Genomic DNA, 18,384 nt, shown 5'->3' on the forward strand with positions numbered 1-18,384 from the left:
ACCCCCATACCGACCACATCTTTCAAACATGGCTGCCATGTTTGTTTACATTTGAAGAGAATATAATGGCTTCTATCTCATGAATGCCTGAACGGATTTCCAAGCGGATTTTTTTGTTTGAAAGCTGTGAACAGCGTGCAGACATACGTGATCTAGGCATGGGCGTGCATGATCCGTGCTCTAAAAAATTACATGGAATTGGCATCCTGGTACTTGGCAGCCATTTTGAAAAGGCAGCGAATGAGTTAAAGGGGAGATATAATGGACCAAAGTTAAGTTTCCTTTATTTTCGTGCTGAGTTTAGATACATAGGTACTGTAGATGGACAGTTTCCCATAAAGAAACATTTCACGGCGACTCCTCCGTATTGTGAAGGTGTTTTGAATCAACCCCTCCGTCTCTCCCTGCAGGTCCTGGGAGACTTGAGAGCCGACAACCAGCGTCTTAAAGACGAGAACGGTGCTCTGATCCGCGTGATCAGCAAGCTCTCCAAGTAGAGACCTGTCCGTCCGTCCGTCCCTCCATCCCTCCTCCCTCACAGCCCTCCAAGTGCCAAAGAGAAAGACCAAGAGAGGTCGCAGAATGTCAACCACCACAACCCAGGCAGGACAAACACTGTCGCTCCCAAAGCCTGATGCTTACGTCGTTGCACGTCGTGTCTCGCAATAAGATCTGTTAAGCTCACAACACTTAGATCAACTAGATTTGTTTTGCGAGACACTTTGGCGCGCAATTAAAGTATGGGTCAGGCATGATAGTTTAGTAATGTTAACGTAATGGGTCCATTCTGTTACGCTTTCTGTTTTTAACAATCACATTATCGTAGGTTTTTCTTTTTTTTGTCCGACAGGAATATGACGGTATCATCGGCAAAAAGGACAAACAAAAAATACATGTTATTAGTCTATTTAATGCATACGTAATTTCCGTCTATCAGGAAGAGCAGGGGACCAAGGACAGTTCCTTGAGGTACACCACCGTGTCAAATTCCACAAACCTTTAGTAACGGGCCGCTCAGACCTCCCACAGCATGACGGGTGTGCACAGCACCGTGCACCACGGCCCACCAGGGGGCGCATCGGGGGAACGTTGACGTAGTGCACACACATTCCTACGCGTGCATCACTTCCTCCTTGCACATTCCGTTAAAGAACTAAACAACGAGACACAGAGGAGACTCTGTGGCTTCCCCACTTCTAGTGTTATTGTCTTTGTGGTTCACATTCACGCCAAGTTTTCACCATTTGTTTATTTTTCTTTTCTTTTCTGTTTTTTTTTAACCCACAAATTTTGACTAATGATCCTCCTCAGCCTCCGTTCTTCTGACCCAGTGGTTCTCAAAGTGTGGTCCGGGGACCCCCCCAGGCCAGGGGTCCTTGAGGTGGTTTTCCCAGTGGGTCCCCTGCCCAAATTACAGATACTTAAATAGTAGGAACCAACTTGGACCCTTGGACAACTTGGAGTGTACACATTGGACCCATACGGGTCCATTTGTAGACTCTCAGAGTTCCCCATAGCAGGGAAATAAAAAGCATCGAATAGTGGCTTGATGCATAATCTCTCAAATTGGGCGTCCTTGAAATACAATTTAGAATCACTGCTTTGGCTGTTAGAAAAAAGGTTCTCTTATGGGGGTCCCTGGCATAATACTTTGGTGTGGGGGTCTATGGGCTAACTGTTATGTTAGACTGGTCAGTTTGACTGGTCCGTGACATGAAAACGTTTTGAGAACCACTGTAGAGGCACAGCAGGGATTCAGAGTAGAATGTCATCGGATGATAACCCCGCCCCCACAGGTTGGGTTTAGATTAATTTTCCAAATGAAGACGCAAGTCCGAACATAATGTTTCAGACTTTTTTTTGTTTGTTTATTTCTGTTTTGCACGATGACGTTTTTATTTTCATTTGTATCTTGAAGGATCATTTCTGCTTTTCCCAACATCTCCATATATGGGGTGCTCGCTAACGCTCACTAACGGGACGATAGTCTTCGTCGATGTCATTATTGTCAACCGCGGAGGCTTCCATAACGTGCCTATACCAGTGACATCATCGTCGGTCGTTTCTGACCGAGATTTATTTTCATGTTTTTGCCAGACCCATGAAATGGGTAGGCCTACATAAGCAAATGTCTGTCCGGGTTTTCTATATAAAGGGTATATATGATGATGACATGATGATAACATGCCTATAAAAGGCATGATGTCATAAATGATGATGACAGACAGGGGGTCTGGCACAACCAGGTTGACCTGGTCTAGTTTTTTTGCGTGAACTTGCGTCTTCTATTCCAGCGTGCTAACTTTCCAGGAAGAGAAATACCGTAGTTTACGTTAGCTCGGAATTCCATCGATGACGATGATGATGTCACTCGGTAGGCGGGGTTTTCCGAAACTCGTCCACAGCCCAACCAATGAGACGCGAGATTGAGTTTGACGGAAACGGTGCTTATTCATGGGTTGCATTTGTAGTCCTCCACCAGCCATGTTGAGGACCAACACAGGTGTTCTGATTGGTGTAGAACATTAGTTCTGTGCCAATCAGACACATTGACCTGTGTTGGTCCTCAAAATGGCCGTTTAGGACTACAAATGCAAGCCATGAATACCCTATGACGGGACGTAGCGGGTACCGGTCACACATATGGAAGATGAGGCTGAAAATGGGTGGAATGCTCCTTTTTTATTTTTGTTTTTTAAAGCACTGGTTCTCAACTTTGGGTCCGGGGACCCCCAGGGGTCCAGAATGGACCCATGAAGGGTCCTTCACAGTAGATGAAGGAGGGTGGTTAGCTGGCTCTCTTGAGAACCTTGAGGGCCTCGTTGACAAACACGCTAGATTCTTAGTGCCGCGCTGCATGCCTGTCTACACCAGTGGTTCACAAACCTGTGTACAAATGGAACTAAATGGACCCGTGACGGTCCATTTGCTTCCATCTGTACGCTCTCAGAGTTACAGACCCCCTAAGAGTCCCTTTTGGAACCCAGGGGGTCCCTGGACCCCACTTTGAGAACCACTGGTCTGAAACCACTTAAACCTCAGCGTCAGTATTGAGCAGGAAAAAAGATGTTGCCTGAAAATAGCAGCTCCATAAGCTCACAGCGCTTCGCGACACAAAGCCGTTGTGAGCTTATAGATCGGGCTGTTTTCAACAAAGATATTTAATTTAGAGCAAAAACAATCAGCCTAGTATACCAGCCCTGAGGCACTCCAGTCAACCAGTTACATAGGGTTTAGGTAGTCTACTTAAAGGGATATCTCACTCTCTAACGTGTTTGGGGTCATCTTAAGCCCGGATCATAGTCGGGTCCGCGGTGGAAGGCTATCCACCGCGGTGTAGTCTTTTCGAGTCTTTTTGAGTCATGAAACTACAACGTTACATCATTCCTCGGCTCGCGGTGACTCTGATCCGGGCTTTAACGTCTACTCAGGCTTTTGGGGTTCACCCCAGACAGTTATGTTAAGTTGCTTGATTCGTTACATAGATATTTGATATTAATTTATCTGACACGCCCCGTCGCCCCCCTTCCTATACAAACCCATTGTAAGTTCAAACTCCTTTTTAACCGCTTTAGATTCATAGGAAACGCCCTGTCCTTGTTTCTGGTGACGGATACAGTCAGTCACCAGATATAAATTACCCCACAAAAGTATAGAAACGTAATTGAAAAACCACGGCCCCCCCTCACGCATTAGGAGGACAATGTCGGTCACCAGGACCAAGGACGGGGTGTTTACGATGAATCGAACGTGGTTGAAATGGAGTTGGAACTTACAATGGGTTTGTATAGGAAGGGGGCGTGTCTTATCAAATGAATATCTTTATATGTAAATACCGATTCAAATAACTTTAAAAAGCCTTCTGTGTTGAAACATGAAAGCCTGAATAGATGTTAAAATGACCCCAGAACATGTTTCAAAGTGAAATATCCCTTTCTGTGGTTAACCACTTAAACCCCAGCATCCAGGTTTTGTCGCGTTGTGAGCTTGTCGAAACGACTATTTTCCCGTGAACGTTGTCCCCACATGCAGACATCAGAACAAAGTTCTTATGGGTCATGTTATGACTACAAAATGATGTCATTAAGAAGTTCTTATGGGGCAGGTTATGACTACAAAATGATGTCATTAAGAAGTTCTTATGGGGCAGGTTATGACTACAAAATTATGTCATCAAGAAGTTGTTATGGGGCAGGTTATGACTACAAAATGGTGTCATCAAGAAGTTCTTATGGGCGTTCACACAACTAACGGTGGATACCCCGGCACAACTAGATGTTTTGACTTCAGGGTTGGGCTTAGGTTTTGGTCACTTTCTTTTATTTTATTTATTTTTTTCTTATCGGCCATACAAACTTTGTTCTGATGTCTTATGCTAGCATGTAGGCCTCTTCACGGGTCCATTTGGTTCACATTTGTACCCTCTCATTTAAATAAACACTGGTGATGTTACAGTGTAGATCAGTGTAGATGTCTATCTCTGCTGAAATAGGGGTCCGTGGCCTAATGCTAACTAAACCAAACTGGGGGTCCTTAAAACTAAAGGTTGAGAACCACTGCTTTGCACCGAGGGTCCTGAAGGCAGGGAAGGTCCATGAAGTTGATTCAGATTATTAATAAGAGTGTTTTTGAACCCACCTACCTCTGTCCACCTATGCACTCCCCTCCCCCCTCCCCCCTCCCCACCGCGCACGTATGTTTGACCACAGACCACACACTCCGTGCTCTTACGCCCCATTCAGGGGCCGCGCCCGCAGAAAGCTACTTCTTTATTTTTGTTTTGCTCAGTCAGTGCCTTTCTTTTCTTAAATTTCTTACGGTAAAAGACGAGGGTTTGGGATCCTTCGGGATTTGAACGATTCTCCGGTTCCTTAACGTTTCCCTCTCAAACGGTCCCCTCAAGAGATTTCCTAAAGGGGGTCCAAATGTAAAGCTGGTTTGCACACTGCTGTGTTTATTTTTGGAAATCGAAAATCCGCAAATCTCCTCTGCCGTTTTTCAGGCCAAGGAGAGAGAGGGAGAGCAAGGGACCCAGTGGCGACAGTGGTGAAAATCGGGAAAAAAATCGACCCTGGTCCAAAAAATAAATATGAAATGGGCAGCAGTGTGCAAACGTGATTCACATAACGTGAGATTAGAGATTCGATTTGAGTAGAAAACGGTTCAACTTTTGGTAGCGGAGCGTCCGCTTGTCAGGGTTACGTTTTGATTCTTCTGGTTGTGTGTGTGTGACGACAACCCGGTCTTTTACGACCCGACCCGTCTTTGAATCGTTGCCACAACCGTCAGGGATGCACCGATAATATATCGGCCACGTTATCATATTGGCCGATATTTGCCAGTACCTGAATTACAGTATTGTCATCGAATATTGCGGTCCCATCCTAATTTACAGTACACTTTAAGACATAATAAGACAGAATGAAGCCATAATAAGATGTGTTGGTAATTAGAACTAATATATTTTATCAGACAGAAACAAAGACAGAATAGCAGAAAGAGCGAATACATTCTCTGGCACCGGCACCTGCCGCAGAACTGCCGCAGCATCTGCATCGCCGGCGATAGGACCGGCGGCCGCCGCACGGAACGGTAGGTAGGACCGGCATCGCTGGTAACTGCACGGCAGTCACCACCGCACGGACCGGCAGGTCGGCTGCCGGTCCTACTGCCGGGACTACCAGTCGAACTGCCGGTCTTATCGCCGCCGATGCGGTCAGTGCGACTGCCGGTTGAACTGCCGGTGTGCGGCGGTGCCTGCCACGGCAGTTCCGCGGCAGGTGACGGTGCCAGAGAATGTATTCGCTCTTTCTGCCATTCTGTCTTTGTTTCTGTCTAATAAAATATATTAGTTCTAATCACCAACACATTATTTCTTATTATGGCTTTATTCTGTCTTATTCTGTCTTAAAGTGTACTGTAAATTAGGATGGCAGTAACAGATTAGCCTGCACGATTCACTCCAAAGATATCCGCTTCCGTGTGGAGCTTGCTCACAGCTCCTCTTCCATACACATTCATTATGGATATGTTTCTGTTTCACTCCTAAAAAAGGGAAATTCAGTTTTGTGTCAGGTGACCTTCCGGTTACCCTGGAAATAATCGGTGACCCATAAGCTAACAAACGGCGCCATCCAGTGTCAAAATAAGGTTAGGTCGTCAAAGTCATTGGTGGCGGCCTGGACCATTGGCTATAAGCCGTCAAAGTCCCTGCATTGAATGAGTTAAACATCGGTATAGTTATTGATATCGACGGAGAATGTCCATATCGGTGCATCCCTAATATTCTTGCTAGTAACGCAGATGACGCAACGTTCGAGCGCCGCAAACGTTGGCGCATTCGAACGCGGCGGGCATCGGTTATCAGCTGCTTTACGACCGCACCGTAATCCCCCAAAAAATAAAAAAATAAAAAAAACATTTCCTCCGCTCGTTAAACGCTTTTCTGTGGACACGGCCCCTCCTACTTTGTCGCAACGTTGCTGTTGCGCGTCCCAAAAGTAGCGCAAAAAACGCCACGTACGACGAGGTCTTAATGAGGCATTGATGACCGCAGATCCAGAAGCACTTTAAAGTTCACTGCAAAGAGCTCATCCTGTCCTCTTTGTGGAAGGCCCCGCCCACCTTCAGGGGGAGGGGTTAATAGAAGCCCCTCCCACTTGGTGGGTGAAGATTTAAAGGACAACTTTGTTCTTTTACAACAAGGGTTCATATTTTAGATTGTGATTGGAGAAGAGAAAGGATGAGTGTTAACATTTTTTTTCATTTACTGCGTTCTGTCGTTTTAGTGATTTTACTGACTTTGATTTCAGTGGATGGGGGCATGAGTACAAGTGGCTAAATGTCTTTTTAGACACAATAAGCCCATTCCCAAGATGCACCACTGTCTTATGGTGGCTAGTAGTGTTACTGTAAATGGTAATAAAGAAATCGACGGCTTATTGTGTCTAAAAATACATATTAACACTCATCTTTCCTTTCTCTAATTACACCCTAAAATATGAACCCTTGTAAAAAAAAAAGTTGTTCTTTAAGGGAGCCACTCCCACCTCCAGGGGCAGGAGTTAACAGAAGCCCCTCCCACCCGCAGGGGGAGGAGTTAAAAGAAGCTCCACCCACCTTCAGGGGGAGGAGTTAATCAGAGCTCTACGTGCCAACCAGGGCTGCAGGTCAAAGGTCATTGTTGCACACTATAGAAATGTTGCTGTTGTGTAAAAGCTTATTATGCTATGCATCGTTTTTTAATTATTACCATTAATATGATAAAAGATATTTTCATATTTTCTTGTCCATTGTCCAGATTGCTCACGTTTTTTTTGTAAGGGAGTGTGGTTATTGTATATTGTATGTGTATAAAAAAATAATAGTGGTCTTGAATAATAATAACAACGTCTAAATGAAGTGTTTTCATCTTTAGTCTTTTTCACAATTGTTGGTTTTCTAATATATTAAATGAATGTCAGCACCTACAACCAAGAGACTGTTGTCCCACTTTGTAGAAAATTACTTGTAGTAAGGGGACATCTTAAAAAGTCCTGGAATAAATTCCTTACCAAAGACTTTCTTCGCCAATGTGTTTTTAAAGGTCTCTAGTAACACATCCCACAAGGATTGAAATTCAGTTTCCCTAGGAGAATCTGTTACAGCTTCTGAAAGTTGGGGTCCCATTAATCTATACAGGAGAAAAAACACCAAAATGCTTTAAATAGCATGCTAGGTGTCAAACTAGTGGTTTTTCATGATTCTGAATCCATTGCAAGCATTTGTTTTGCACAAAAAAAAAAAACATTCCTTGGGGTAAAAACTTTCCACAAAACTGTGAAAAGTGATGACTCATCACTAAACCATAGTTTTGTCAGGCCGTTTTTAGCCCAAGGAATGTTTTTTTTTTTGTGCAAAACAAATGCTTGCAATGGATTCAGAATCATGAAAAACCACTAGTTTGACCCCTCACATGCTACTTACAGCATATTTATTTGGGTGTGTTTTATCCTGTATAGTTCATTTAACTCATTTAACGCTGATCCCGAGTATACTCGTGAAAAATACTTGAGTATTTAGAGTGCCGGTCCCGAGAATACTCGCGAAATATACTGTATATACAGTAAAGCTGGCAATCTTACCGTACGGTCCGTTGGAAAGTGCTGGCACGGATGGACTCGCCGATTCATCATCATCGCGCATCCACGTGCACACAATAGTGATTCCTTAACATGGAAGCCGACGGTCTATCTCATCTTTGATGTCCATTTTCTCCAAAAAACACTTTTGAAGCCAAGGACGGCATTGGATTCTCGCTAAAATTGTACAAGCTGAAAGGCATCGATCCGCCATTACTGCTCCCGCATGGGACGATGATCACTTCCGGTCGTCAAGTAAATGACGTCAAGAAGGAATTGTTTGCGCAATCGACTTCCGGCCTTCAAAATAAGAGACTGGCTGCGGACGGAGCCTGCGAGCGGCAGCCTGTACATTTTAACCTGTTCATGTCTGGAGCACTAAATTAATGGGACCCCAGCTTTCAACAGCTGTCAAGGATTCTCCTAGGGAAACTGAATTTCAGTCTTTGTGAGATGTGTTACTAGACACCTTTAAAAACACATTGGTGAAGACATTTTTGGTAAGGAATGTATTCCAGCATTTGACACTATTTCTGAAGATATCCCCTTACTATTGTTTGTTGCATCACTTTGGGGTGAACACCTTGTACAGGTGTGCTGTACAAGGTGTTTACTGATCTTTGGGGTGAACACCTTGTACAGGTGTGCTGTACAAGGTGTTTACTGATCTTTGGGGTGAACACCTTGTACAGGTGTGCTGTACAAGGTGTTTACTGGGTGAACACCGGCTTGTACAGGTGTGCTGTACAAGGTGTTGCTCTTTTCCTGAGTGTTTCCTGCAAATGCTTTTTTTTCCCCCACAGGTTTCTGTCTTTGTTTTGCCTTTCAAATTTTTATGGAGAATGGAGCGTATTTTTGCGATTAGAAAAAAGAGTTGAGCCGGAAGGCAAAGCTCTCTGTCTACAGAGCAATCTTCGTTCCTACTCTCACCTATGGTCATGAAGTGTGGGTCATGACCGAAAGTATAAGGTGGTGCAAAACGGCCGAAATGGGTTTCCTCAGACGGGTGGCTGGTATCTCCCTTAGAGATAGGGTGAGAAGTTCAGTCACACGAGAGAGACTTGGAGTAGAACCGCTGCTCCTACACTTGGAAAGGAGTCAGCTTAGGTGGTTGGGGCATCTAGTACGGATGCCCCCCGAGCGCCTTCCTAGGAAGGTCCTCGATGCACGTCCCACTGGAAGGAGACCCCGATGGCAGACCAAAGACCAGATGGAAGGATTATATCTCCAAACTGGCTTGGGAACACCTCGGTATACTCCCTGAGGGAGTGGAGGAAGTTGCTCAGGATAAGGAAATCTGGAGGTCTCAGTTGGAACTGTTACCCCCGCGACCCGATTCCGGATAAGCTGCTGAAGATGGATGGATGGATGAATGGAGTATATTTTTGCAGAAACCCACAAATGTCAAGAAACCACTCCATTCCCATTGAAAAGCAGAATCCACAGATATAAACGTCAAAATCAGAGAAAAATAACTGCCTCAGGTCCAAAAGAGTTAATGTGGTGATTTTTTTCTAAATGTGCACGTAGGTCTTTTGAGAAATCAGGAACCATAGCTGTATTACAGTATATCGTTGTCGTTGGGTGGAAACCTTGTATGTCCAAAACCGTTTGTTTTGTATTTATCATTTAAAAAATGATTTAAACTACTGAAAACAGCCGATCTACGCCTCGCACCGTGAGGCGTTGTGTGCTTGTAGATCTGCTTTTTCCCCCTGCTTTTGTGCGACGGCCTTGTGTGATGAAGCAGGGCTTTACATCGTGAAAAAATGTACAAATTTGAAACTTGGAGATACAAGGTTTCTGCCCGACAGTGACGATTATATGTCTGGAGAGGCCTTCAACTTTAGCTACTTAGGATCTCCCAGCAATGGATAAATCTTAGGATCTCCCAGCAATGGATGAATCTACTTAGGATCTCCCAGCAATGGATAAATCTTAGGATCTCCCAGCAATGGATAAATCTACTTAGGATCTCCCAGCAATGGATAAATCTTAGGATCTCCCAGCAATGGATAAATCTCGCGGTGGGTTTAACGGTAAATCACCTTCTACGGCAGTAGCACTGTACCAATCAGATTTAAAGGTACAGTAAGTTATTTCATTCAAGTTTCAGATTTCATGTAGGTGACAGGCGGGGGCCTTCCTCCAATCATGATCAAGTGGGGGCGGGCCTTGGTGCGCGTAAGGCCTGCCCACACTCCTCGACCAGGAAAACCTGTCTCCTCCACCAAAACTCAAACTGCTTGCAAAAATGCAGGCAAAATGTTTGACAGCTATAATTTTCTGTCTCATTCACTTACTATACACCATACTATAAAGGAAAAAATTACTCTCAAAGAATCTGCTTTATGTGGGATGTGAGGGGTCAAACTATGGGGTTTTAATTATTCTGAATCCATTGCAAGCATTTGTTTTGCACGAAAAACATTCCTTGGGCTAAAAACGGACCCCAAAAGACTGTGAAAAGTGGCCGTTATTCTTCGAGATTCTTATTTCAGTGGTTAGGGGCATGTGTACAGTACAAGTGGCTAAATATGTCATTTTACACAGAATAAGCCCATTCCCAAGATACAACGCAACCTTTCATGGTTGGATGTGACTTTTGGGGGCTAGAAGTGTTATTGTAAATAGCAATAAAGAAACTGCTGGCTTATTGTGTCTAAAAAGACATATTTATCCACTTGTACGCATGTCCCCATGCGTACGCATCCCCCACATTTTAGCACGGTAAACCCAATAAAACAATAGAACGAAGCGAATTAAAACATTTTAACACTCACTTTTTCTTTTCTCTAATTACAATCTAAAATATGAACCCTTGTTGTAAAAAAACAAAGTTGTCCTTTAAGTTAATCATCTGGGGACCCCCCAAAATAATTTGCGGACCCCCCTGGGGGACCCGACCCACAGGTTGAGAACCACTGTTCTATGTGAGAGCAGTCCAGCAGTAGCAGCGGTGTCTGTGTGTGTGTGTGTGTGTGTGTGTGTGTGTGTGTGTGTGTGTGTGTGTGTGTCAGAGCCTCTCTCTGCCTGATGAGTCAGAAAGCCTCTCATCTCCCTCCGGCCGTCTGTCCAAGGGGGGAATTCCCCTTTAGGCTAGCGGACAACATCCATTATTGTTAAAGCAGATGTTATGCATCATCATCATCATCATCATCATCATCTGGTCTAAAGACACCACACGAGTGGCGGCCATGTTGATGACATCACCACCACAGAATGAAGTTTTGTGTACTGTACAGTGAGTACTTATTAGCACGTTGTTATTCTGTGTACTGTACAGTGAGTACTTATTAGCACGTTAGCACGTTGTTATTCTGTCCGTTTCTGTCACTGCTGGAGAGAGAGAGACAACATTTATAATACTATAGTTGACCGGGGTCCCCCAGGGCTCTGTACCAGGTCCCTGTCCTTTCTGTCCCCTGTTTTATCACGTCTACTCCAGTGTATCTCAAACTGCAAAATGTCAAGGTCTCCCCTTAACTCTGACAGGGGCCTTTTCCACCGGCAAAGGATCGGTTCTGGTTCTTTCTCCCGCCTATGGGATGAACCAGAGGTTCTTTCTCCCGCCTATGGGATGAACCACAGGTGAGCTTTTCCACCGAGAACTGAGTTGGTTCCGAATCGTAAACGTTGGTTCCGCAGCCGGTTTAGCAAGAACAAACCAAGGTTCCAAGAAAGTTGCCATCCCACAGGACCCGAACCGGTTGTTTGCCAGTGGAAAAGGCCCCACAGTGTACAAATGGAACCAAATAGTTCCATTTGGTTCCATTTGTACACTGTCAGAGTTACAGACCTGTATGGGTCAAATTAGACCCCCATAAAGAACCCACAGAGTCCCTGGAATCCACTCTACTAAATCTCTACTAAACCTCTACTCTACTAAATCTCTACTCTACTAAACCTCTACTAAACCTCTACTCTACTAAACCTCTACTAAACCTCTACTCTACTAAATCTCTACTCTACTAAACCTCTACTCTACTAAACCTCTACTAAACCTCTACTCTACTAAATCTCTACTCTACTAAATCTCTACTAAACCTCTACTCTACTAAATCTCTACTCTACTAAACCTCTACTAAACCTATACTCTACTAAACCTCTACTAAACCTCTACTCTACTAAATCTCTACTCTACAGCCAATCTCTTCGCAGGTAAAACAGTGGATCCGCAAGGCTTGTAGATCTGCAATCTTCTAGGAACGGTCGCCCAGTAGGCAGGATTTGAACGGTTCTAAAAAAAGACATCTCTTGGTTTTACTACAGTGGGAAGTTGTCCGGCTGGCCGTGTGTGCTTGTGTGTGGACCACTGTCTTGTAGGGGAGATGGGCTTGTGTGTGTGTGTGTGTGTGTGTGTGTGTGTGTGTGTGTGTGTGTGTGTGTGTGTGTGTGTGTGTGTGCGTGCGCGCGCGTGTGTGTGTGTGTGTGTGTGCGTGCGTGCGTGCGTGTGCACGTGTGTGTGTGGACCAGTGTCTTGTAGGGGAGATGGGCTTCATGACAACCAGGGCTGAGCTCCTAATAAGGTCGCTGAGCCAAGAAGCTACTCTGTAAATATAACCATGAGAGAGAGGGGGGGGGGGGGGGAGAGAGAGGGAGAGAGCGAGCAGTTGTGAAAGAAGTAAACTCTTAACCCATTTAGGGCCTAGAATTATTGAATGCTTCAACTATTGAAAAATAGCAGATCTACAAGCTCACATCGCGGCACCGAGTTCCGCGCTGCGAGCTTGTAGATCTGCTATGTTTTGGAAAATCTTGAAAATGTGTGCACATTTTTCAAAGCAAACTTTTTTAACTCAAATCTCTGCTTCTGGGGGGTCCCTGGAAAAACATATTTTGAGATGGGGGTCCCTGTGGCCAAATACATGTCATTTTGGGGGGTCCTTGACATGAAAAAGTTTGAGAACCGCTGATTTAGAGGAAGGATTTAGATGTCGGGTCAAAGATAATCAAAGACATTTTCACGATTTTCAAAAATAGCAGATCTACAAGCTCGCAGCACGGCACTCGGTGCTTGTATATCTGCTAATTTTCAATAGTTAAAGCACAAAATAATGGTTAAAATGGTTCAAATTCCAGGTATTTGAGAGTTAACAGCAACAGGCCTACCAACATATAAAGATACTTTCTTACAAGTGGTGGTGGGGGGTAAAATAAAAGCTCACGTTTATACTCTGGTAAAAGTATCAATACTGTAATGTAGAAATAATCTTTTTTCAAAGAGTACGAAGTATGCAATTCAAAATGTACTTGAAGTACCAGAAGTAGAGAGTGCTCATTATGCAGGATGCCTCGTTTCTCAAAATGTATGAGAAGATGTTTACAAAATGTTTTTTTTTTTCTTTTTCTTTTTTCTTTTTTTTATAGTCGATCTACAAGCTCACTGTGTGTCGCTCGGCTATTTTCAAATGGACAAAATGTATGCGGGGCTGAAGTAGTTAATGTTTCTTTTGTGATGATGATGCAAATCTACTCAAGTTTTCAAATTATTGTGCTGGAGTAAAAAGTACAATATTTTCCCATCATGAGATGTAGTGGAGTAGACGTGAAAGAAGGCCTATTGAAAATTGGAAATATTGTAGTGGAGTAAAAACAAAGTACTGTGGCCTACTTGAGTACATGTACTTTGAGAGAGAGAGAGAGAGAGAGAGAGAGAGAGAGAGAGAGAGAGAGAGAGAGAGAGAGGTAGTGTAAGTAAAGAGAGAAGTATAGTGGAAGTAGAGAGAGAGAGAGAGAGAGAGAGAAGCGGATGGATTGCAGCCTTATATGGGCATAGCAGTGCTTTTCCCAGGCTTTGTGGAGCTGAGCTGCTGGCACGCTGCCAGGAGGAAGGCAGCGCAGGCGGCTCCTGGGCGCCACCTAGTGGCAGAGGCACCACGGTGCACCAACCTTCTGCTCTGACCACCTGTTGGTGTTCTACTGTAGTTCTGGTTGTGTTGTGTTGTGTTTGGGTGCTATAATTCACTAAAACTAACACCATAACCAGAACTACAATTGGGAAAATACCAAACAAAATACAAATTAGGCTTACACACACAACATAAAAAACCTAGGCCTCAGTGAACAAACACTCTATAGCAATGATTAATGTCAAAATATAGAGCTATTTAACACTGTTACTGAACAAACACTCTATAGCAATGATTACTGTCACAATATAGAGCTATTTAACACTGTTACTGAACAAACACTCTATAGTAATGATTAATGTCACAATATAGAGCTATTTAACACTGTTACTGAACAAACACTCTATAGCAATGATTACTGTCACAATATAGAGCTATTTAACACTGTTACTGAACAGTGAACAAACACTCTATAGCAATGATTACTGTCACAATATAGAGCTATTTAACACTGTTACTGAACACACACTCTATAGCAATGATTACTGTCACAATATAGAGCTATTGAACACTGTTACTGACCAGTAAGACTCCCTAATCGGGAGATAAGCGACCGTAGGTCACTTATCTCCACAAATAGGGCAAAAATGTGTTTTGCCAAAATCTTCCTGATCCATGTTGATGACATGAGTGTAGACATACTGTGTAGTGATTTTCGTGATTTTAGGGCAAAATCTGTAGGAGCAGTGTCCAAAAATGTGTTTTTAAAAATCGGCCTGGAGGTGGCGCTATATGGGAGAGATTCATGTTGATGGGATGAGTGTAGACATACTGTGTACCGATTTGCGTGATTTTAGGGCAAAAATTGTAGGAGCAGTGTCCAAAAATGTGTTTTGCAAGAATCGGCCTCATGGTGTTGCTATAAGAGGGCCATGTGAGAAATGAGGGGTGGGGTCTCCGCGCCGGCAAGGCGGACGAATAGGTACCGGCCCCGGCTGTCCCGGTCGCTCCTAGCCGGAGTTACGGCATTTTATGTGAGCTGCAGTGTAGGGGGTCCTCCACTGGGGGCGCCACCACTTTTGCATCCGTTCTGGAGCACCAGGAGTCGGTGGTCCCCGGGAATTACCCGTGAGCAGCCCCGTTGGGGTGGTCATTTGGTCAGTTTAGCACATTTGGTAATTTTTTACATCTGGGGGTCCCCCAGGGACCTGGGGGTCCCTGGAGCTCCGGGGGTCCTTGGAGGTTGTAGTTTGGCAGGTAAGGAGTGTGTGTGCAAAATTTGGCATGGATCGGGGCAACGGTTGCGGAGATATGAGCAGGGCAAGAGTGTGACGTGTGAGGTGTGACAGACAGACTGACTGACTGACTGACTGACTGACGGACTTACACTTTGTGCAGGGTTTGATAGTAAATGCGACCTACGGTCGCAAACACACACTCTATAGCAATGATTACTATCACAAGAGCTTACCACAAAGTAGATATAGCTACATGCCCAGAATAGGGCATTCCAGTGGGCGTGGTTTACTGGTGCCAATAAAAGATTTGCCATATTATTTCCCCATAGAGAGAACAAAAAAAGATATCTAACAATTACGTTAAGATTCAAGATTAATTTATTTGGTCCTGAAGGAAATTTGTCTTGGACATGCAGGCTGCTACATAACATACATACAACAGGACAAGACAGACAGAAAGAAAGTAAATTACAACGAATAGTGCACAACACACAGTGCTGACATACAGGTCAAGTGCATACATTACATTACATTACACTAGGGTCATCACACCCTACTATGAATGAGTATTTGTCTTTTCTTGTTTTTAACTGGGACTCTATTACGTCTACCCGAGGGTAGCAGTTTGTATTCTGAATGCAGAACATGAGAGGGGTCAGCAATTATTCTCTTAGCTTAACGTTAAGCCTATAGAATCAAGTCATCTAGGATCATGGTAATCATGACCACTTTTGATTAATATTCATTTATTTATTTTTTTCTGCAGAATCATCTCTGGAAAGATTAATGGACGATGTTTAGTGCAGGGGTTTTCAAAGTGGGTGACGGGACACCCTGGGGTGCCGCGAGATCATTTGATAATATTTGGAATTCATCAATATCACTACATCAATATCACTTCACTATGCTTAGTAAAACAGACCTGATTTGCTCTGTACTTGATGAGTTCTTTTTCCATCTACGACACCCCTCTTCACCAAAAATAGCAGATCTACAAGCTCACAATGCGTTATATACCTTGGCTATTTGAGCTTGTAGATCTGCTATTTCAAACATTTTGTACTTTCACTTTTGGTACCTTAAGTACATTTTGATGCCAACACTTTCATACTTTTACTCAAGTAAATTTCAATTTTGGACTTTTACATGTAACGGATTTGACCACTGTTCCCGGCCAGCCTCATCCTCCTTTCTATGACCTCTGACCCCTGTAGAGGTCATACTCCTCTCTATGACCTCTGACCTCTGTAGAGGTCATCCTCCCCTCTCTGACCCCTGTAATAAGGGTAATAATAATAATAATAATCTCCACCTCAGTTCACACTGAATAAATAAACTTCAATATGTCCAAAACTCAGCTGCCCGCCTCCTCACCAGCACCCGCTCCAGAGACCACATCACACCCGTCCTCCATGACCTCCACTGACCTCCATGACCTCCACTGGCTGCCTGTGAAACATCGGATCCACTTCAAAATACTCTTCACCTACAAGGCTCCTCCCTACCTCTCCCACCTCATCGAACCATATGTCCCAACACGCTCCCTCAGGTCCAGTGAGGATGGCCTCCTTAAGGTCCCAACACGCTCCCTCAGGTCCAGTGAGGATGGCCTCCTTAAGGTCCCCAACACGCTCCCTCAGGTCCAGTGAGGATGGCCTCCTTAAGGTCCCCAAGGCCAACACGCTCCCTCAGGTCCAGTGAGGATGGCCTCCTTAAGGTCCCCAAGGCCAACACGCTCCCTCAGGTCCAGTGAGGATGGCCTCCTTAAGGTCCCCAAGGCCAGTGGTTCTCAACGCTCCCTCAGGTCCAGTGAGGATGGCCTCCTTAAGGTCCCCAAGGCCAACACGCTCCCTCAGGTCCAGTGAGGATGGCCTCCTTAAGGTCCCCAAGGCCAACACGCTCCCTCAGGTCCAGTGAGGATGGCCTCCTTAAGGTCCCCAAGGCCAGTGGTTCTCAACGCTCCCTCAGGTCCAGTGAGGATGGCCTCCTTAAGGTCCCCAAGGCCAACACGCTCCCTCAGGTCCAGTGAGGATGGCCTCCTTAAGGTCCCCAAGGCCAGTGGTTCTCAACCTTTTCAGGCCACGACCCCAAAATAATCACAACGCCTCGCGCTGCGAGGCCTTGTGAGCATGTAGATCGGCTATTTTCACAATTTCTTCCTCTTATGTTTGACAATTTGGCCAATGTCATTTTAGAGGTATTAAAAGTCCTTTAACTCATTTAGTGCCACCCCTTTCACCACTAGAGGGCGCCCAGTGGCCAGAGAAAATCCCATAGAGATATGCTGTTATATGCAGAAGCCCTGCAGCCATGACTTGCCTGAACACTTTCCTTTGTGCATGACTGCATGTACAGGAAGAGGATGAAGTTAGCTTGAAGTTAGCTATTGGCTACCAAGCATTTTAGAAGCCTTATTTTCGTCAACTTAGCCATGATTAAACCTTGCACACCTCATGCATGGGAAAAAAACAGAGAAGAATGAGCTCTGAAAAATCCAATGCAATCCAGAGTGGATTTGTGCAGTTTGTTCACAGCTTTCAAACAAAAAAATCCGATTGGAAATCCGTTCAGGCATTCTTGAGATAATCGCCCTTATGTTTTACATGTAATGTAAACAAAAATGGCTGCCCTGTATGTTAGATGGGGTTGTATGGGGGTGGAACATGCAAAATCGCGATTGAAATCATGTTCACCAGATTTGATGGGGTCCAAAAAAAAAAAAAAAAAATTCAAAAAAATTTTTTTCAAAAAAAAAAAAAAATTTTTTTTTTTTTTTTTTTTTTTTTTTTTATATCCCGAACTTGTTCGGGATAGGCACCCTGTGATACGATCATATATCCCGAACTAATTCGGGATAGGCACTCAATGAGTTAATTGACACTTTAGAAATGTGCAGATACCCTATATGGAATTCAACTTTATGATGATTTGCTTACTGTTGAGAGATGCACATTAAGTTAATCATCTGGGGACCCCCCAAAACAGGTTGAGAACCAATGCCCAAGGCAATGGAAAAAAAAACCTGGGGTGACAGGGCCTTCTCTGTAGCCAGCCCCACCCTCTGGAATGAACTCCCCAAACCCATCAGAGATGCCCCCCCTCCCTCCATGCCTTCAAAACTGCCTTGAAAACCCACCTGTTCCAAATCGCCTTCTCCAGTTGACATTTTTGAAC

At 44.3% G+C, this 18,384-nt stretch overlaps 1 protein-coding gene across 2 annotated transcripts in view; it reads left to right on the forward strand.

The window, feature by feature from the left end:
- The window catches only part of LOC308293968 (protein phosphatase 1 regulatory subunit 12A), a 78,364-nt gene extending 76,623 nt beyond the window's left edge, over window positions 1-1,741 (forward strand). For both annotated transcript variants that reach the window (XM_080736648.1, XM_080736649.1), the window contains exon 26: window positions 411-1,741. In XM_080736648.1, coding sequence (XP_080592774.1) covers window positions 411-497 — 87 coding nt within the window. In that variant the 3' untranslated portion in view covers window positions 498-1,741. The remainder of the gene's footprint in view (window positions 1-410) is intronic.
- Window positions 1,742-18,384: the final 16,643 nt, after the last annotated feature.

Source organism: Nannobrachium achirus, assembly GCF_963921795.1.
Source record: "Nannobrachium achirus genome assembly, chromosome: 11".
In the NCBI taxonomy this organism is placed as follows: domain Eukaryota; kingdom Metazoa; phylum Chordata; class Actinopteri; order Myctophiformes; family Myctophidae; genus Nannobrachium; species Nannobrachium achirus.